General features: G+C 48.2%; 1 protein-coding gene across 3 annotated transcripts in view; it reads right to left on the minus strand.

The window, feature by feature from the left end:
* LOC128702396 (solute carrier family 49 member 4 homolog) overlaps positions 1 to 21,331 on the minus strand; it is a 32,267-nt gene extending 10,936 nt beyond the window's left edge. Inside the window, exons 1-4 of one of the 3 annotated variants that reach the window (XM_070102172.1) lie at positions 20,986 to 21,331; positions 11,566 to 11,926; positions 9,840 to 10,045; positions 8,923 to 9,167 (exon numbers count right to left, since the gene is read on the minus strand). In XM_070102172.1, coding sequence (XP_069958273.1) covers positions 8,923 to 9,167; positions 9,840 to 10,045; positions 11,566 to 11,653 — 539 coding nt within the window. In that variant the 5' untranslated portion in view covers positions 11,654 to 11,926; positions 20,986 to 21,331. Of the gene's footprint in view, positions 1 to 8,922; positions 9,168 to 9,839; positions 10,046 to 11,565; positions 12,426 to 20,985 lie in introns of those variants that run through there. The other 2 variants (XM_070102170.1, XM_070102171.1) reach the window with 2 other exon arrangements.
* Between the last annotated feature and the right edge of the window lie 1,672 nt (positions 21,332 to 23,003).

Below are 23,003 nucleotides of genomic sequence, written 5' to 3' on the forward strand. Positions count from 1 at the left end.
AGGGTTGCCCCCGCTATAGGGTTGCCCCGCTATAGGGCTGCCCCCGCTATAGGGCTGCCCCCGCTATAGGGTTGCCCCCGCTATAGGGTTGCCCCCGCTATAGGGCTGCCCCCGCTATAGGGCTGCCCCCGCTATAGGGTTGCCCCCGCTATAGGGTTGCCCCCGCTATAGGGCTGCCCCCGCTATAGGGCTGCCCCCGCTATAGGGTTGCCCCCGCTATAGGGCTGCCCCCGCTATAGGGTTGTACACATCATATCACTTGTACCAACTCCGACACACCGTTGGGAGCCACTGCCGGGTCACCACATGAAGACCCGGGCCAGGACCCGTCCTGGTGAACCCACATGAACTTTACCCAGGTGGATCTGTTTGTGATTTGATAGAACCCACTGTGTGGGCGACACGTAGTCAATAAAGAACGCATTATACTGCATTTAAGTTTATTTTTTCCACTCGATACAATACACTGTTTTCAATTGTACTGGAGGAACTCAGAGACGATACAGAGCCGCTTGGAAACAAGACTCCTGGTAAGCACCATCAACAATGGGGAAAGGCCTGAGCTTGCTATCACCTGCAGCTCACAAGACTGCCATCCCCACGAACCCCTTTGGGGCGGGGCAGATGGCAGACCAGAGGCCTAGCTTCTCCCTACGAGCCCCGTGAGGACTGTGGCTAGGCCTGGGGACACTTGGTCCCAAAGATGAGGGGGTACTTGTACCTCCTCCCATGGGAGACTTAGGTCTCGAGACACTCCCCAGATAGGGAGCCAAGGCCGGGTCACCACTACTTGGAAAAGACCCGGGCCGGGAGAATACCGGCGCATAAGAAAAAAAAATCCATCAACAATCTCGCAACTGGGATGTACGTATATGTAGATGGAGGCGGCGCAAAGAACGGGAGGGGGATCTCGGGGGCTAAAGCCCCTCAGCCCCCAATAAATAAAACAGCAATAATAATAACGTTGCTTCAAAACAAGTCTCTCAGCCCTCTTTGAACCAGATAGCCCCCTCTAAGCCCTTCAGTACAGAAATTCTGGCGTCACCCCTTTATGTGTGTGTGTGTGTGTGTAATCAACTCTACCTCTGATATGGCTTCTAAATCTAAATAAGCCAGAAAGACGAGAAATTCTTCCCTCAACCTTAAAGAAGCTATTCTTCGCAGATGGCACTTATGCTGAGGCCAGCCTAAAAATATCATTTGTCCCAACCCTTGGCATACATAACCCAACACAGCTGCTACATTATAAGGCTACATACACAAATAACCCGCACATAAAAGAGAGAAGCTTACGACGACGTTTCGGACCGACTTGGACTTGGACCATTGACTTTGTCAATGGTCCAAGTCGGACCGAAACGTCATCGTAAGCTTCTCTCTTTTATGTGCGGGTTATTTGTGTATCGTTCCAGTCACGGTATTGTGCCTTTTTAGTTATTTATAAGGCTACATGATACACTTACTAGCGTTAACTAGGACAGCATATCTCATTTCAGAATCATATATCCTAGTGACAGATATTTAGAATGCTTGATCACTGACTTATTAAGACTGTCCTCAGTGCTTTCAGTGTCAATATACCACAGCAGTAATGACCGCTGGTCTCAACGGTCTGTCTCTTTAGAGGACCACAGCAATAGTGGCCAGTGAACTCAGCGGTGTTAGTGATACGCCACTCCAAGATTAGATTGTGAGGTCAGGTACCCTTGGTTAGGCGTACATTCCCTCTGACCTACATCAATACTCAGAGCAGTGTAAGCCGGCGGTTCCTACTGCCGTACCTACTGAACCTTCAGAGGCTAAGTGGAATGCTCAAGTCTACAAGCTCAGACTGACGTCTCCAAGTTCAGACTGACGTCTCCAAGCTCGGACTGACGTCTACGAACTCACGATGGCAGGGTAAACTCAACTAGTTTTTCCTGTCACTGTATCCACTTTCAATACAAAAATACACAGTCTCCTGCCGCTTCTCGCGCCATACATACCCACAAGCATACATACGTACAAGCATACATACGTACAAGCATACATACGTACGGTATACATGCGCAGACACATCCGGCACCAGTGAACGTGTTACGACACAGACACGCGTCATGAGATGACGCGTGTCTGTGTTGTAACACAGACACGCGTAATGACAGCTGTGCGTAATGACAGCTGTGCGTAATGACACCAGCTGGTGTCATTACGCACAGCTGGTGCCATTACACAGAGCTGGTGCCATTACGCACAGTTGGTGCCATTACGCAGTTGGTGCCATTACGCGCAGCTGGTGCCATTACGCACAGCTGGTGCCATTACGCACACTTGGTGCCATTACACAGTTGGTGCCATTACACAGTTGGTGCCATTACGCACAGCTGGTGCCATTACGCACAGTTGGTGCCATTAAACAGTTGGTGCCATTACGCATAGCTGGTGCCATTACGCCAAGTTGGTGCCATTACTCACACTTGGTGCCATTACGCACAGCTGGTGCCATTACGCACAGTTGGGGCCATTAACCGCACACAGCTGGTATCACTAACCACACAGCTGGTCTTCCCCTCAAATGGAGGGTTCTTGATGTCGGTGAGGGGCTCTTGATTCAAGAATTTGGACCTCCCCTCCCCTTCCCTGGATGAAACCCAATTATGTTCCCCAGGGCACTGTATAGCCCTGTGGATTTAGCGCTTTCCCTTAAACACAACAATAATCAGTCTGGTATTGACCAGTCTAGGACCCGAAAGATATCATCTGCCCCAGAGGATCAACCAGGCTGTTACTGCTGGACCCCCTCCAGGGGAGGTTCCTTGACGCTGGTGAGGGGGGCTCTTGATCTAGGGAATTGGATCTGTGCTCTGAATTAAGCCTGATTGCCTGCCACGTTCTTCGTTTTTTATTAATGAGGTTGGACTCTAGCTCCTGTACCTAGGTAACAACCTCAAATGACGTATAAAAAATATATTGAGAAATGTCAATATTTTCAATTTCAAAAAAAATATATGGAAATTATCCATATTTTTCTCCCCATAAAATACACTTAACAGTCATAAAAAGGCAGAGAAAAAGATGCATTTATTTTAGTTACAAGGTATATACACCGTGAGGTATATACACCGTGAGGTATATACACCGTGAGGTATATACACTGTGAGGTATATACACTGTGAGGTATATACACCGTGAGGTATATACACCGTGAGGTATATACACCGTGAGGTATATACACCGTGAGGTATATACACTGTGAGGTATATACACTGTGAGGTATATACACCGTGAGGTATATACACCGTGAGGTATATACACCGTGAGGTATATACACTGTGAGGTATATACACCGTGAGGTATATACACCGTGAGGTATATACACCGTGAGGTATATACACCGTGAGGTATATACACCGTGAGGTATATACACCGTGAGGTATATACACTGTGAGGTATATACACTGTGAGGTATATACACCGTGAGGTATATACACCGTGAGGTATATACACCGTGAGGTATATACACCGTGAGGTATATACACTGTGAGGTATATACCGTGAGGTATATACACCGTGAGGTATATACACCGTGAGGTATATACACCGTGAGGTATATACACCGTGAGGTATATACACTGTGAGGTATATACACTGTGAGGTATATACACCGTGAGGTATATACACCGTGAGGTATATACACCGTGAGGTATATACACTGTGAGGTATATACACTGTGAGGTATATACACCGTGAGGTATATACACTGTGAGGTATATACACCGTGAGGTATATACACCGTGAGGTATATACACCTGTGAGGTATATACACCGTGAGGTATATACACTGTGAGGCATATACACCGTGAGGTATATACACTGTGAGGTATATACACCGTGAGGTATATACACCGTGAGGTATATACACCGTGAGGTATATACACCGTGAGGTATATACACTGTGAGGTATATACACTGTGAGGTATATACACCGTGAGGTATATACACCGTGAGGTATATACACCGTGAGGTATATACACCGTGAGGTATATACACTGTGAGGTATATACACGGTGAGGTATATACCGTGAGGTATATACACCGTGAGGTATGTACACCGTGAGGTATATACACCGTGAGGTATATACACCGTGAGGTATATACACCGTGAGGTATATACACCGTATATACACCGTGTATATACACCGTGAGGTATATACACCGTGAGGTATATACACCGTGAGGTATATACACCGTGAGGTATATACACCGTGAGGTATATACACCGTGAGGTATATACACCGTGAGGTATATACACCGTGAGGTATATACACCGTGAGGTATATACACCGTGAGGTATATACACCGTGAGGTATATACACCGTGAGGTATGTACACCGTGAGGTATATACACCGTGAGGTATATACACCGTGAGGTATATACACCGTGAGGTATATACACCGTGAGGTATATACACCGTGAGGTATATACACCGTGAGGTATATACACCGTGAGGTATATACACCGTGAGGTATATACACCGTGAGGTATATACACCGTGAGGTATATACACCGTGAGGTATATACACCGTGAGGTATGAGGTATATACACCGTGAGGTATATACACCGTGAGGTATTTACACCGTGAGGTATATACACCGTGAGGTGAGGTATACACCGTGAGGTGTATACACCGTGGGGTATATACACCGTGGGGTATATACACCGTGGGGTATATACACCGTGAGGTATATACACCGTGAGGTATATACACCGTGAGGTATATACACCGTGAGGTATATACACCGTGAGGTATATACACCGTGAGGTATATACACCGTGAGGTATATACACCGTGAGGTATATACACCGTGAGGTATATACACCGTGGGGTATATACACCGTGGGGTATATACACCGTGAGGTATATACACCGTGAGGTATATACACCGTGAGGTATATACACCGTGAGGTATATACACCGTGAGGTATATACACCGTGAGGTATATACAGGTATATACACCGTGAGGTATATACACCGTGGGGTATATACACCGTGGGGTATATACACCGTGAGGTATATACACCGTGAGGTATATACACCGTGGGGTATATACACCGTGGGGTATATACACCGTGAGGTATATACACCGTGAGGTATATACACCGTGAGGTATATACACCGTGGGGTATATACACCGTGAGGTATATACACCGTGAGGTATATACACCGTGGGGTATATACACCGTGAGGTATATACACCGTGAGGTATATACACCGTGAGGTATATACACCGTGAGGTATATACACCGTGGGGTATATACACCGTGAGGTATATACACCGTGAGGTATGTACACCGTGAGGTATATACACCGTGGGGTATATACACCGTGAGGTATATACACCGTGAGGTATATACACCGTGAGGTATGTACACCGTGAGGTATATACACCGTGGGGTATATACACCGTGGGGTATATACACCGTGAGGTATATACACCGTGAGGTATATACACCGTGAGGTATATACACCGTGAGGTATATACACCGTGGGGTATATACACCGTGAGGTATATACACCGTGAGGTATATACACCGTGAGGTATATACACCGTGTATATACACCGTGGGGTATATACACCGTGAGGTATATACACCGTGAGGTATATACACCGTGAGGTATATAAACCGTGACCGTGGGGTATATACACCGTGAGGTATATACCGTGGGGTATATACCCCGTGGGGTATAGACACCGTGAGGTATATACACCGTGAGGTATATACACCGTGAGGTATATACACCGTGGGGTATATACACCGTGAGGTATATACACCGTGGGGTATATACACCGTGAGGTATATACACCGTGGGGTATATACACCGTGGGGTATATACACCGTGAGGTATATACACCGTGAGGTATATACACCGTGAGGTATATACACCGTGAGGTATATACACCGTGGGGTATATACACCGTGAGGTATATACACCGTGAGGTATATACACCGTGGGGTATATACACCGTGGGGTATATACACCGTGAGGTATATACACCGTGAGGTATATACACCGTGAGGTATATACACCGTGAGGTATATACACCGTGGGGTATATACACCGTGAGGTATATACACCGTGAGGTATATACACCGTGAGGTATATACACCGTGAGGTATGTACACCGTGGGGTATATACACCGTGAGGTATATACACCGTGAGGTATATACACCGTGGGGTATATACACCGTGGGGTATATACACCGTGGGGTATATACACCGTGAGGTATATACACCGTGAGGTATATACACCGTGAGGTATATACACCGTGGGGTATATACACCGTGAGGTATATACACCGTGAGGTATATACACCGTGAAGTATATACACCGTGAGGTATATACACCGTGAGGTATATACACCGTGAGGTATATACACCGTGGGGTATATACACAGTGAGGTATATACACCGTGGGGTATATACACCGTGAGGTATATACACCGTGGGGTATATACACCGTGAGGTATATACACCGTGAGGTATATACACCTTGGGGTATATACACCGTGGGGTATATATGTCTCTCAGAGTATATATGCTGAAAGCTTAAGCCCTGTTTCAGGGACTGGAATATTCTCGTCTGGTGGTAAGGTTACCTGCAGCCTTAATGACCCTAGTGTAGTAGATAGACTTTAAACCCCCCGGTAACCAACCACACCCAACCTGTTCACCACCAGACAATACTGTAATCCCTAAAATAGGGATTATATATATATATATATATATATATATATATATATATATATATATATATATATATATATATATATATATATATATATATATATATATATATATATATATATATATATACACCAAGACGTATGCGTATATATACAAGGAGACATATATATATATATTTTCTCTAATAGTTTTTTGCACGTCTTTGGACATATCTTCTCTGGTGCCGTGCATACTATACATTGATGCTAATTCTTGTGTGACATTAAACTCATGATCAACGTCACGGATCAATAGCAAGAGTTGTGATGCGTCACATCATTCATCAAGCGTGAGAAGATAAAACTGTAAATTAAGGTCTCTGTTTGTAATTTGATGGAATAAATTGCTTCACATACCTTCACTTCTACAATCAACAGCGTTCGTAGCAAGACTGAGGATTTTGAAGAGATTTGCTTTTTCCGGGCATAACTCTCCCACTCTTCCCATCTTAGACTCTTTAATCAGATGTCTATCAGTAAATGGCTTACCTCTTACGGCTAACGCATAAGCTACTTTGTAACTGGCTCTGGATCAAGCTTCATTATCAGGTCTCTTCTGTGTGAAAACCTTGTTGGGAAAGTAACCTTTATTGATTTGATTCATTTTTTTCCGAACGCTGTGTTCCTGTGAAATGGAAATATCTTGGTTTATGTTATACTCTTTTAAAACTGCAAGTTTCGTGGTATACGACACACCAGGTTTTATCACCTGCTGCTACAAACAACTACTTTACGCCCCAGTCTTCACGAAACTGGCGGCACTCTTCGCTCTTCTTTTCTTTCCATAACTGAAAGGTATATCTGGAAAATGAAAAGATGAGAACTAAAATTTGAACAAATTTTGTTGTATAAATTGTTACAAGCAACAAAATCCTTAACTTTAAGTGACTGAAAATAAGGTTTTATTAGTCTTACTATTTATAAATATTTCAAGTTGCTGTGGGCTGCACAAAATCTTGTGGTGGGCCGCAGTTTGGAGACCCCTGCGAGTCTAGACAATAAAAACATCTTTTCCTGTAAAGATAGCCTCTCTTCCGTGCTGTCTTCTGTAATGTCATTTGACTCTCAGATAGGAGAGTGTCTCCTGACGCCTAATAAACCACTTACTGACCCACCTCACTGGCGTCACTGTACATCCGTCACAACACGTAAGTCGCCGCTGCTATCATCCCCAGAGCCCAGAGATAAGCGTCTTACCTTACAGTCTTGAGGCCACTGACCCAGGCTACTCACCTTCCTTTAGCTATGTTCTTCTCAGGGAACAAGAAGAGGCGATGACCAATAGTTGGTTCACAGGGAGGAAACAGGAAGGTGACATTGTCAAAAAAGAAAGCGAGAAGATGACAAGCTACAGGGAAAACATGGCAAGACGACAGATTACAGGGAAAAACGGCAAGACGACAGGTTACAGGGAAAAACGGCAAGACGACAGGTTACAGGGAAAAACGGCAAGACGACAGGTTACAGGGGAAAACGGCAAGATGACAGGTTACAGGGGAAAACGGCAAGACGACAGGTTACAGGGAAAACATGGCAAGACGACAGGTTACACGGGAAAACGGCAAGACTAGTTAGTTTATTCAAGTATACACTGATGCATTTACATAGATTATCATACACAGCAGCATATGTGTAGAGAACCTGGGATAACCCAAAAAAATCAGAGTGATTTATTTCCATTGGGGAAAAACGGCAATACAGTAATGTACAAGGAAAAGACGACAGGACAGCAGGCTATAGAAATATACAGGGAAAAGGCAAAATAACGGGCTACAGGGAAAAACAGCAAGACAGCAGGCTACAGGGAAAACGGCAAGATAACGGGCTACAGGAAAAAGACGGCAAGACAACGGGTTAGGAGGGAAAAGGCGCCAAGACAACAGGCTACAAGAAAAAACGGCAAGACAACAGGCTAAAAGGAAAAACGGCAAGACAACAGGCTAAAAGGAAAAACGGCAAGACAACAGGCTAAAAGGAAAAACGGCAAGACAACAGGCTAAAAGGAAAAACGGCAAGACAAGAGGTTACAGGGAAAAGCGGCTGAAGGCAATTAACAAGTTAAACAGAGAAATCACAAAATGGAAAACGGGAAACGAAAACAGAAAAAAAAACGAAAATAAACCAGTAATAGGCGGAAAAAAACAAAAACTTACATAGTGAAGACTGGACCGGCTGTAGTGACACAGCGTATGGCTGTTCCAAGGAAGATGAGCGCAGTGCTAGCTAACACCACCTTGCGCAGGCCATAGCGTTGAGTGGCCCAGCACATGGGAAACACGAACACCACAAACATTATGGTTCCCCAGTTGGCCATCATGGCCACTGTTGATGACCCCCATCCAGGGAACGCCGCCCCCATACTCTCACTGATGGGGCCCCATGTGTTCCACTGTACCCCCTGCAGGTAGTGAGACTGTTAGTGGTGGTGGTGGTGATTATTGTGGTGGTGGTGCTGGCAATTGTTAATGTGGTGGTCTTAGTGACTGTTGGGGTGATGGTGATTGTAGTGGTGGTAGTGACTGTAATGGTATTGGTAGCTGTTGTGGTGGTGGTCTTAGTGATTATTATTGTGGTGGTGGTCTTGGTGATTGTTGTGGTGGTGGTGATAGTAGTAGTAGTGGTGGTAGTAGTGGTAGTTTCATAATAAATGAGATACGAGTGGCAGTATTAATACAAGTAACAGAAAGTGTGGCAAAAATATGACATCAACAACAACAAACACAACAACATCATCATCAGCAACATTAACATCAACAACATCAACAACCACGACATCAAGAACCATAACATCATTATCATCAACAACCACAACATCAACCACAATAACATCGACAACAATGGTGTGACCTTGCTATAGCAATCTTTATCATTATTAACCAACATTTTCTCGTAGCCTTCAGCTACATCTCTCACAGTCTACAATACTCCTAAATGCTAAACCCGTAGGGGGCATACATTGCCAGGAGAATGAAAGGCAATGAGATTTGATCCAAGGAAACGGAGAATACATATACTATTTCGCTAATTAATTTGATTATACTGTATATAAAATGTGAAAGAAGTGTCTCACCTGCACCCAAGACAGGACAGAAAAGACGGTGAGGATCCAGAATCTGGTAGCTGTGGTGGTTGTGGTAATTGTGGTAGAGGCAGTGTGGTAGGGCAGGGTGTGATAGTCGTAGTGGTTCACATCACCGTTGCTACCATACGACAGGGGGGTTTTATCCCCAGTGTGTAGTATGGGGGTCTTCTCATTGCTGTCTCGCACCCCACAACCTGCACACACATCATTTAGTCTCTCCTGTATTTGCCACCTGCTAACACTCCAACAGCACATCAAATCTCAAGAACCACTCACTCCTATTTAAAACGTTCACATGTACTGCTGGATACTCAAACCTTTACAACTTAAAAACCGTCACACCTTCCAGCCATTTTCGCACATCTACCCTCCACTCCAGATTTACCTACCCTCTTAATCAACCCTACCTTGCTTTATCTTTTCTAAACAAACAATCTCAACAATCCCTTTCAACTCCCTGAATTATATTTCACACCACCTCACGGTCTAATTTATATATATTTTCTTGTGCACCTTTACGTAACATTGAATCCCCAAATCTAACAACCATAAAAACTGTTAATAATATTCTACTTTCCCATCTATCGAAAAAAGTTTTTTTTTTTTTTAAATAGAATCCTTGTCACTCCTGCTATTTTATTTTTCGTATCTCTCTCTGATTCAGTTCAGTTTTCATAGAACCATCTGGACACACATCCACTTATATTAAAATATATTTTGATTTCCGATCTTTTATTCTCCATACGTCTTCCTGTTCTCATCACCATGGTTTTTTCTGTATTCATTTTCAACTTTCTGTTCACCAATTTCCAAATTCTTTCATCATTTTTTTTACAATTTCTTATCTAAAGCTTGTAAAAAACTGTCCATACACAAATAACCCGCACATAAAAGAGAGAAGCTTACGACGACGTTTCGGTCCGACTTGGACCATTGACAAAGTCACACGTCGTCGTAAGCTTCTCTCTTTTATGTGCGGGTTATTTGTGTATTGTTCCAGTCACGGTATTGTGCCTTTTTGTTATTTATTTAAAAAAACTGTCATCAGCGAAGAGCAACTGAGATGTCAACTCCCAATTTATATCAGTTACCTTATTAGGCTGCACCTCTCCTCAACAAATTTTTCTTTCCCTTCTCTCCTACCCGCCCTGACCTGAGCCTCGTTCTACTCTTATAAATGGCTCATAGTTTTCAACGACCTACCACGTATTCCATATATTTGCAATACTAGTCACATCGGTTCCGTATCTTCCTTAGCCTATGTCTTCCCCAGTCCATCAGTACAACAAGCATAGCCTAACTGAAATAATAGATGCTATGGAAATACCGAGATATTGATACATACTAGAAGCAGCAGGATTGTTCAAGTCTGATCCAACTTGAACAATCCTGCAACACAAGCCAAACGTTGTATAAATAGTTTATACGTATTTATTTTTAGAGATATTTTTTGTATATATATTTTAGCTCAAATATTGTTCCACTTTTTCCTCTCTCCTTCCATAAGCCACATTACTTCTCTGTAATACTAATTTACATCTGTCCGATAACACAATAGGAATTCTTCCATATGACTTGCCTAGTATACACTACAAACATTTCTCATTATATATATATATATATATATATATATATATATATATATATATATATATATATATATATATATATATATATATATATATAAATTTAATAAATGGTAGATAATGCTTACTCTGTGAAGGGTATGTATGTGACTGGTTCTTGTGGTCGTGAACACTGTTGTAGTCCATGATTCCTGCAGGAGGGTCGTGTCTGGTCATGGTGGTGGGGGTGACGGTAAGTGACGGTAGTGTGCGTGTTGAAGGTTACAAGGATGACCAGGGTGTACTGGAGGTCAAAACAGTGTTGCTGGTATACTTCAACCGCAGGTAATCTTGTTATGGTCTTACATGTGTGAAGCAGCACATCAACCGCAAGTCAAGTTGCTATATTGACGCTTCATTGACGCTGCTGACACCTGACAGTATTCTTAGAGGAAAACACTGAGATCTCTGTTTGCTGTGTCTTCTGTGGGTGACAGTGACTCCGTATGTCTGTGGAAAAGAGACCCAGGTGTCTGTTACTCATCGAGCTTGTATTCGAGGGGAGTCGAGACCCAGTTCCTGGCCCTGCGTGTATCTGCAGAGAAGAGAGACAGGTATGTGTCTGAGGGGGGAGATAGTCAGGTGTGGTGATGGTGGGTATCTAGTTCCTGGGCCGGGAGGAGGAGATGGGGCGTATAGTGAATACACTGGAGTGTCCCTGATCAATGAACGGAGAGGACAGAGCCTAGTTGATACCATGTACAATATTCCAGGCTACTTCTCCTTTCCTGTTCACAGTTAATAACTTGTCTTGCTTATTCCTATCTTTACTCGTTCCCTGGCTCTTCCACGCCTCAAGGAGATATACATTTAACGAAATATATTTACTCCTAGTCTCACTGTATACGCATACATGGACCAGAAGCTGGAGATTAACTTCAGATACCTAGATAAACGCACATACACACACACTCTTGTTATCTTGATTAGCTACAATCTGTCACAATTAACCACATTCTCCACCCTCCGTAAACAATAGCTTCCGTATATCAGTTCTCAAGTTCCCCCTCCCCCCCCCAGAAACACCCTTTACCCCAGACAAACCACTACAGACATTTCTCCTTCCCCTCCTGTACTGTACCCTCGTCCTCCCTACCTTCCTGTACCCTGGTCCTCCCTACCTTCCTGTACCCTGGTCCTCCCTACCTTCCTGTACCCTGGTCCTCCCTACCTTCCTGTACCCTGGTCCTCCCTACCTTCCTGTACCCTGGTCCTCCTTACCTTCCTGTACCCTGGTCCTCCCTACCTTCCTGTACCCTGGTCCTCCCTACCCTCCTGTACCCTGGTCCTCCCTACCTTCCTGTACCCTGGTCATCCCTACCTTCCTGTACACTGGTCCTCCCTACCTTCCTGTACCCTGGTCCTCCCTACCCTCCTGTACCCTGGTCCTCCCTACCTTCCTGTACCCTGGTCATCCCTACCTTCCTGTACCCTGGTCCTCCCGACCCTCCTGTACCCTGGTCGTCCCTACCTTCCTGTACTCTGGTCCTTCCTACCTTCCTGTACCCTGGTCCTCCCTACCCTCCTGTACCCTGGTCCTCCCTTCCCTCCTGTACCCTGGTCCTCCCTACCTTCCTGTACCCTGGTCCTCCCTACCTTCCTGTACCCTGGTCCTCCCAACCTTCCTGTACCCTGGTCCTCCCTACCTTCCTGTACCCTGGTCCTCCCTACCTTCCTGTACCCTGGTCCTCCCTACCTTCCTGTACCCTGGTCCTCCCTACCTTCCTGTACCCTGGTCCTCCCTACCTTCCTGTACCCTGGTCCTCCTTACCTTCCTGTACCCTGGTCCTCCCTACCTTCCTGTACCCTGGTCCTCCCTACCCTCCTGTACCCTGGTCCTCCCTACCCTCCTGTACCCTGGTCCTCCCTACCTTCCTGTACCCTGGTCATCCCTACCTTCCTGTACCCTGGTCATCCCTACCTTCCTGTACACTGGTCCTCCCTACCTTCCTGTACCCTGGTCCTCCCTACCCTCCTGTACCCTGGTCCTCCCTACCTTCCTGTACCCTGCTCATCCCTACCTTCCTGTACCCTGGTCCTCCCGACCCTCCTGTACCCTGGTCCTCCCTACCTTCCTGTACCCTGGTCCTTCCTACCTTCCTGTACCCTGGTCCTCCCTACCCTCCTGTACCCTGGTCCTCCCTTCCCTCCTGTACCCTTGTCCTCCCTACCTTCCTGTACCCTGGTCCTCCCTACCTTCCTGTACCCTGGTCCTCCCAACCTTCCTGTACCCTGGTCCTCCCTACCTTCCTGTACCCTGGTCCTCCCTACCCTCCTGTACCCTGGTCCTCCCTACCCTCCTGTACCCTGGTCCTCCCTACCTTCCTGTACCCTGGTCATCCCTACCTTCCTGTACCCTGGTCCTCCCAACCTTCCTGTACCCTGGTCCTCCCTACCTTCCTGTACCCTGGTCCTCCCTACCCTCCTGTACCCTGGTCCTCCCTACCCTCCTGTACCCTGGTCCTCCCTACCTTCCTGTACCCTGGTCATCCCTACCTTCCTACCCTCCTGTACCCTGGTCATCCCTACCTTCCTGTACCCTGGTCCTCCCTACCTTCCTGTACCCTGGTCATCCCTACCCTCCTGTACCCTGGTCCTCCCTACCTTCCTGTACCCTGGTCCTGTACCCTGGTCCTCCCTACCCTCCTGTACCCTGGTCCTCCCTACCTTCCTGTACCCTGGTCCTTCCTACCTTCCTGTACCCTGGTCCTCCCTACCCTCCTGTACCCTGGTCCTCCCTACCTTCCTGTACCCTGGTCCTCCCTACCCTCCTGTACCCTGGTCCTCCCTACCTTCCTGTACCCTGGTCCGCCCTACCCTCCTGTACCCTGCTCCTCCCTACCTTCCTGTACCCTGGTCCTCCCTACCTTCCTGTACCCTGGTCCTCACTACCTTCCTGTACCCTGGTCCTCCCTACCCTCCTGTACCCTGGTCCTCCCTACCTTCCTGTACCCTGGTCATCCCTACCTTCCTGTACCCTGGTCATCCCTACCTTCCTGTACCCTGGTCCTCCCTACCTTCCTGTACCCTGGTCATCCCTACCTTCCTGTTCCCTGGTCCTCCCTACCCTCCTGTACCCTGGTCCTCCCTACCTTCCTGTACCCTGGTCCTCCCTACCCTCCTGTACCCTGGTTCTCCCTACCTTCCTGTACCCTGGTCCTCCCTACCTTCCTGTACCCTGGTCCTCCCTACCTTCCTGTACCCTGGTCCTCCCTACCCTCCTGTACCCTGGTCCTCCCTACCTTCCTGTACCCTGGTCATCCCTACCTTCCTGTACCCTGGTCCTCCCTTCCCTCCTGTACCCTGGTCCTCCCTACCTTCCTGTACCCTGGTCCTCCCTACCTTCCTGTACCCTGGTCCTCCCTACCTTCCTGTACCCTGGTACTCCCTACCTTCCTGTACCCTGGTCCTCCCTACCCTCCTGTACCCTGGTCCTCCCTACCCTCCTGTACCCTGGTCCTCCCTTCCCTCCTGTGCCCTGGTCATCCCTACCTTCCTGTACCCTGGTCCTCCCTTCCCTCCTGTACCCTGGTCCTCCCTTCCCTCCTGTACCCTGGTCCTCCCTTCCCTCCTGTACCCTGGTCCTCCCTACCCCCCTGTACCCTGGTCCTCCCTACCCTCCTGTACCCTGGTCCTCCCTTCCCTCCTGTACCCTGGTCCTCCCTACCCTCCTGTACCCTGGTCCTCCCTTCCCTCCTGTACCCTGTCCTCCCTTCCCTCCTGTACCCTGGTCCTCCCTACCCCCCTGTACCCTGGTCCTCCCTACCCTCCTGTACCCTGGTCCTCCCTTCCATCCTGTACCCTGGTCCTCCCTACCTTCCTGTACCCTGGTCCTCCCTACCCTCCTGTACCCTGGTCCTCCCTTCCCTCCTGTACCCTGGTCCTCCCTACCCTCCTGTACCCTGGTCCTCCCTTCCCTCCTGTACCCTGGTCCTCCCTACCTTCCTGTGCCCTGGTCCTCCCTTCCCTCCTGTACCCTGGTCCTCCCTTTCCTCCTGTACCCTGGTCCTCCCTACCCCCTGTACCCTGGTCCTCCCTGCCCTCCTGTACCCTGGTCCTCCCTACTCTCCTGTACCCTGGTCCTCCCTACCCTCCTGTACCCTGGTCCTCCCCTCCAGTACCCTGGTCCTCCCTACCCTCCTGTACCCTGGTCTTCCCTACCTTCCTGTGCCCTGGTCCTCCCTACCCTCCGGTACCCTGGTCCTCCCTTCCCTCCTGTACCCTGGTCCTCCCGTCCCTCCTGTACCCTGGTCCTCCCTACCCTCCTGTGCCCTGATCCTCCCTACCCTACTGTACCCTGGTCCTCTCATCCCTCCAGTACCCTGGTCCTCCCTACCCTCCTGTACCCTGGTCTTCCCTACCTTCCTGTACCCTGGTCGTCCCTTCCCTCCTGTACCCTGGTCCTCCCTTCCCTCCTGTACCCTGGTCCTCCCTACCCTCCTGTACCCTGGTCTTCCCTACCTTCCTGTGCCCTGGTCCTCCCTACCCTCCTGTACCCTGGTCCTCCCTTCCCGCCTGTACCCTGGTCCTCCCTACCCTCCTGTACCCTGGTCCTCCCTTCCCTCCTGTACCCTGGTCCTCCCTTCCCTCCAGTACCCTGGTCCTCCCTACCCTCCTGTACCCTGGTCTTCCCTACCTTCCTGTGCCCTGGTCCTCCCTACCCTCCTGTACCCTGGTCCTCCCTACCCTCCTGTACCCTGGTCCTCCCTTCCCTCCTGTACCCCTCCCTCCTGTACCCTGGTCCTCCCTTTCCTGTACCCTGGTCCTGTCCCTGGTTCCCTCCTGTACCCTGGTCCTGCCTTCCCTCCTGTACCCTGGTCCTCCCTTCCCTCCTGTACCCTGGTCCTCCCTTCCCTCCAGTACCCTGGTCCTCCCTACCCTGGTCCTCCCCCTCCTGTACCCTGTCCTCCCTACCTTCCTGTACCCTGGTCCTCCCTACCTTCCTGTGTACCCTGGTCCTCCCTACCCTCCTGGACCCTGGTCCTCCCTTCCCTCCTGTACCCTGGTCCTCCCTTACCCTGGTCCTCCCTTCCCTCCTGTACCCTGGTCCTCCCTTCCCTCCTGTACCCTGGTCCTCCCTTCCCTCCTGTACCCTGGTCCTCCCTTCCCTCCTGTACCCTGGTCCTCCCTACCCTCCTGTACCCTGGTCCTCCCTACCCTTCTGTACCCTGGTCCTCCCTTCCCTCCTGTACCCTGGTCCTCCCTACCTTCCTGTACCCTGGTCCTCCCTACTTTCCTGTACCCTGGTCCTCCCTACCCTCCTGTACCCTGGTCCTCCCTACCCTCCTGTACCCTGTTCCTCCCTACCTTCCTGTACCCTGGTCCTCCCTACCCTCCTGTACCCTGATCCTCCTATCCCACCTGCACCCTTGTCCTCCCTACCCTCCTGTACCCTGGTCCTCCCTTCCCTCCTTTACCCTGGTCCTCCCTACCCTCCTGTACCCTGGTCCTCCCTTCCCTCCTGTACCCTGGTTCTCCCTACCCTCCTGTACCCTGGTCCTCCTTACCCTCCTGTACCTGGTCCTCCCTTCCATCCTGTACCCTGGTCCTCCCTTCCCTAATGTACCCTGGTCCTCCCTTCCCTCCTGTTCCCTGGCCCTCCCTACCCTCCTGTACCCTGGTCCTCTCTTCCCTCCTGTACGCTGGTCCTCCCTACCTACCTTCCTGTACCCTGGTCCTCCCTACCCTCCTGTCTTCCTCCCTACTTTCCTGTCTTCCTCCCTACCCTCCTGTCTTCCTCCCTACCCTCCTGTACCCTGGTCCTCCCATCCCTCCTTTACCCTGGTCCTCCCTACCCTCCTGTACCCTGGTCCTCCCTTCCCTCCTGTACCGTGGTTCTCCCTACCCTCCTGTACCCTGGTCCTCCTTACCCTCCTGTACCTGGTCCTCCCTTCCATCCTGTACCCTGGTCCTCCCTTCCCTAATGTACCCTGGTCCTCCCTTCCCTCCTTTACCCTGGTCCTCCCTACCCTCCTGTACCCTGGTCCTCCCTTCCCTCCTGTACCCTGGTTGTCCCTACCCTCCTGTACTCTGGTCCTCCCTACCCTCCTGTACCTGGTCCTCCTTTCTCTCCTGTACCCTGGTCCTCCCTACCCTCCTGTACCCTGGTCCTCCCTACCTTCCTGTACCCTGGTCCTCCCTACCCTCCTGTACCCTGGTCCTACCTTCCCTCCTGTACCCTGGTCCTCCCTACCCTCCTGTACCCTGGTCCTCCCTTCCCTCCTGTACCCTGGTCCTACCCTCCTGTACCCTGGTCCTTCCCTCCTGTACCCTGGTCCTTCCCTCCCGTTCCCTGGTCCTCCCTACCCTCTTGTACCCTGGTCCTCCCTTCCCTCCTGTACCCTGGTCCTCCCTTCCCTCCTGTTCCATGGTCCTTCCTTCCCTCCTGAACCCTTATCCTCCCTACCCTCCTGTAACCTGGTCCTTCCCTCCTGTACCCTGTTCCTCCCTTCCCTCCTGTACCCTGGTCCTCCATTCCCTCCTGTACCCTGGTCCTCCCTACCCTCCTGTACCCTGATCCTCTCTACGCTCCTGTACCGTTGTCCTCCCTTCCCTCCTGTACCCTGGTCCTCCCTACCCTCCTGTACCCTGGTCCTCCCTTCCCTCCTGCACCCTGGTCCTCCCTACCCTCCTGTACCCTGGTCCTCTCTTCCCTCCTGTACCCTGGTCCTCCCTACCCTCCTGTACCCTGGTCCTCCTATCCCTCCTGTACCCTGGTCCTCCCTTCCCTCCTGTACCCTGGTCCTCCCTACCCCCCTGTACCCTGGTTCTCCCTACCCTCCTGTACCCTGGTCCTCCCTTCCCTCCTGTACCCTGGTCCTCCCTACCCTCCTGTACCCTAGTCCTCCCTTCTCTCCTGTACCCTGGTCCTCCCTTCCCTCCTGTACCCTGGTCCTCCCTACCCTCCTGTACCCTGGTCCTCCCTTCCCTCCTGTACCCTTGTCCTCCCTACCTTCCTGTACCCTGGTCCTCCCTACCCTCCTGTTCCCTGGTCCTACCTTCCCTCCGGTACCCTGGTCCTCCCTACCCTCCTATTCCCTGGTCCTCCCTACCCTCCTGTACCCTTGTCCTCCCTACCCTCCTGTACCCTGGTCCTCCCTACCCTCCTGTACCCTGGTCCTCCCTTCCCTCCTGTACCCTGGTCCTCCCTACCTTCCTGTACCCTGGTCCTCCCTACCCTCCTATACCCTGGTCCTACCTTCCCTCCTGTACCCTGGTCCTCCCTTCCTTCCTGTACCCTGGTCCTACCTTCCCTCCTGTACCCTTGTCCTCCCTACCCTCCTGTACCCTGGTCCTCTCTACCCTCCTGTACCCTGGTCCTCCCTACCTTCCTGTACCCTGGTCCTCCCTTCCCTCCTGTACCCTGGTCCTCCCTACCTTCCTGTTCCCTGGTCCTCCCTACCCTCCTATACCCTTGTCCTTCCTTCCCTCCTGTACGCTGGTCCTCCCTTCCCTCCTGTACCCTGGACCTCCCTTCCCTCCTGTTCCCTGGGCCTCCCTACCCTCCTGTACCCTTGGCCTCCCTACCCACCTGTACCCTTGTCCTCCCTACCCTCCTGTTCCCTGGGCCTCCCTACCCTCCTATACCCTGGTTCTTCATTCTTCGTACCAACTCACCATAATACCACTGCCACATGCACACAAAAATAATAACGTATGAGGCTGAGTTGTTCGCCTACCGCAGTTGATTTCCAAGCCTAGTCCAATGTGTGGGTTCATTTGCTAGCGCCAGCCGTATCTATGGGTTTAATTTAAAACCTACTTCTATCTACGGGTTCATTTTAAAGACCAGCCGTATCTATGGATTACTTTTTAAAGCTCCGTCTAATCTATAGTTCACTTAAAGCCGAGCCTTATCTACGGATTCACTTTAAAGCCGAGGTTTATATATGAGTCCAGTTTAAAACTCCGTCATATCTATGGGCTCATTTTCAAACCCACTCCTCTCATATGGAGTCATATTAAACCCAGTCCTATGAATGGATGGGAAAAAAAAATTTCGTCTACCACACAAAATTTACATGAATATTCCCACACCTGAGACAATAAGGTGAAGAAATGTCAACAATGATCTTGTAAGTGGAGGAAAAACAAAAGAAAACTTGTATGATATAACGTAGGTTTCAGTGCTTATGTTATGGCATCTAAGTGTGTAAAGAGGCTCCCGCCAGAGGCTAGGCGTCTCTGATACCTTATCCGGGGTGATAATCTCATCCTCTGATCCCCCATTGATTTATAATTGTCAATATCCAGTAGAATACTCTTCGTTTCACCGTCTCTTTCATTGGAATAAACCATTAGCATCCAGTCGTAGTTTTAAATCCACTTTTTCTAAACAGAGTCGAACCTTACATTTATTGTTATTATTAAATAGAGAATAAATATTAAGCTATATTATTATTATTAAATAATTATTTATTATTATTGAATAGAGAATAAATATCAAATTTAGTATCAAGGAACAATGATAATGTGAATAGTCACGAAAGCGTTTGGAATTTCTATATTCTTTCACAGTGGTTGTTTTGCATATTCTGAAATCACCTGTTTACTGTGATCTTATTGCATATATATATATATATATATATATATATATATATATATATATATATATATATATATATATATATATATATATATATATATATATATATATATATATATATTGTAAGGGTAGTATACTGGGATAAAGAATATTCAGCAGAGATTCCAAGGTGATACAAGTGTTATCAGTAGTAAGTATGGCACCATTAAGATTACAGTCAGTTGTCATCAGTGCCTCACATGCTGGACGTTAATGTACTGTTAATTGTAGAGAGAAGCGTGGGGGAGGGGGGACTGTCTTACTGAAGATAGCTTTAAATCACTACACTTACACACTCCACATAATCACATTACTTGTGGTGTGACTGACAAGTGGAAGATACACCAACTTGCATTATTATAGATTATGTCTGCATATTTTTACCACAGACTCCACTCGAAATATATTTTTACCACAGACTCCACTCGAAATATATTTTTACCACAGACTCCACTCGAAATAAAATAACTTTGATCTTTTTTTTGGGTTATCCTAGGTAATGTACACTACGTATGATAAGTTTTATTATATACTTTCACCAATAAGTGCCTATAAATGTCATATATGTTTATTGCAACTGTCATATGGATTTATAATATTTTTTGTGAAGCTAATTGTAATTAGTCTCAATAGAAATTGATTTTGTTAGGTACAACTAGTGTGGTGAATATTTCTAGAAATTGTGAAACTCTCGGGAATATATTGAAATGGAAGAAATTCAAATTTGGGGACAAAACATATGTATGAAGCATATCGGTTTATTAGAGGTTTAATGTTGGTGCCCAAGAGCTGGAGATCAACTACGGCAGTATTCTGACCTTTGGCTTAGGTAACACCGACAGTCATAGCCCTGCAAACACGTATGAACAAACACACAGAAGCTGTGAATCGACCCCTGCAACCACAAATAGGCGAGTACACTCACCCGATGCACACAGATGGTCCCTCTGAACCAACTCGTCGCTACAACACCTTCAAGACTGTCACTGCAAAAACAATTTTGGGAGAAGAATTCTTCATTGGCTGGAAAAATTCAACTGAAAGAAGGATGCTTATGACATTCACCTGATGTCCACTCACAGTCAAAAACTGTCTATCCTTAAACACTTGTGCATTTCTACGCTGACTGGTGAGTCAGTGGTACAAGTGTGCCATAGTAACGTCACTGTTTTTAATGGTTCTGTGTAAATTATTCTGCTCCAGACACTAGGAGTCTTGAGGAGAGTGACCTGTGGTGAAGATGACAGTAGGCGCCCACCTCAACTACTGTTCCTACTTGACACGCACATCATCCAGTACATAACACTCATCCCCCACCCCACCCACCCTGCGGCTCACCCCACCCACCCTGCAGCCCACCTCACCCACCATCAAGCCCAGTCTACCCATCCACCCTCCAGCCCACACCACCTACCCACCCTCCAGCCCACTCCACCCACCCACCCTGCACCCACTCCACCCACCCTGCAGCCCACCCCACCCATCCTGCAGCCCACCCAACCCATCCTGAAGCCCACTCCACCCCACCCACCCTGCAGCCCACTCCACCCCACCCACCCTGCAGCCCACTCCACCCCACCCACCCTGCAGCCCACTCCACCCACCCTGCAGCCCACTCCACCCCACCCACCCTGCAGCCCACTCCACCCACCCTGCAGCCCAATCCACCCACTTAACACCTCCCATCCACCCAACCCACCCCCACCTCGAACCTCTCAATATCACTTTCTGGTCTTTTTTCTCGTTTATTTTCAATAGGCCTATAGTGTTCAAAAATAACTGATCTCAAAATTTCTTTCCTATATATATTATTATCAGGTAACTATTTACATACTTCTGCTGATCGTCTGAGTCTACTCAAGTCCTGAACCATCACAATATATATCATATAAGGTACACAGAAATTACAAAAAATTTATGCCATGAAAGAATCTGAAGAAATAATATCATGGGTGCAGTTGTTGTGGATAACTCACAGCATCAAAGGTGATGAACAAGTCACAGCGTAGGTGAGGATTGAACCCGGGCGGGTGAGCACTAGAACACAGGCCGGTGCGTTAACCATTTGTTTGTGACCCTGTTATTACGATTTTGTGGTGATATTGGGAGCCTGTAATTGTTTTATATGATGGTAGGATTGCTGGTGTCTTTTTTCTGCCTCATAAACATGCAAGATTTCAGGTACGTCTTGCTACTTCTACTTACACTTAGGTCACACTACACATACATGTACAAGCATATATATACACACCCCTTTGGGTTTTCTTCTATTTTCTTGATAGTTTTTGTTCTTGTTTATTTCCTCTTATCTCCATGGGAAAGTGGAACAGAATTCTTCCTCCGTAAGCCATGCGTGTTGTAAGAGGCGACTAAAATGCCCGGAGCAAGGGGCTAATAACCCCTTCTCCTTTATGCATTATTAAAGTTAAAAAGAGGAACTTTTCTTTTTCATTTTAGGGCACCCTGCCTGGGTGGGATACGGCCGGTCTGGTGAAAGAAGATGGGGACAATGGGTAGCCAGGATGAGGGTGGGGGAGCGTGGGGGTAATTCAGCTCTCCTAATTTTCTTTAGTCTTCCCAAAGCTCATAATGGTGAAAAGAATCAGTTGTTCAACTTCTTATGTATAAATCTCCGCCTATACTAGAAATGAATTTAAACTTATAACCTTAATATTTAAAAGGGTGAACCGGTAAGCTAGCGGAAGGGCTCGATCAGATGATCAAAAGCTACAGTTGCGGGTCATCATATGACTAAGATCTTCGTCAGGCAACACTTGTCCTGTTTCCTGACAAACCTTACCTAACCTAACCTATTATTATTATTATATTATTATAATCAAGGGGAAAGCGCTAAACCCGGAGGATTATACAGCGCCTGGGGGGGGGGGATGTGGAAGGCATTCAGGCTTAATTCGGGGAACTGGAGCACAGATCTAATTCCCT

Source organism: Cherax quadricarinatus, chromosome 80, assembly GCF_038502225.1.
Source record: "Cherax quadricarinatus isolate ZL_2023a chromosome 80, ASM3850222v1, whole genome shotgun sequence".
In the NCBI taxonomy this organism is placed as follows: Eukaryota; Metazoa; Arthropoda; class Malacostraca; order Decapoda; family Parastacidae; genus Cherax; species Cherax quadricarinatus.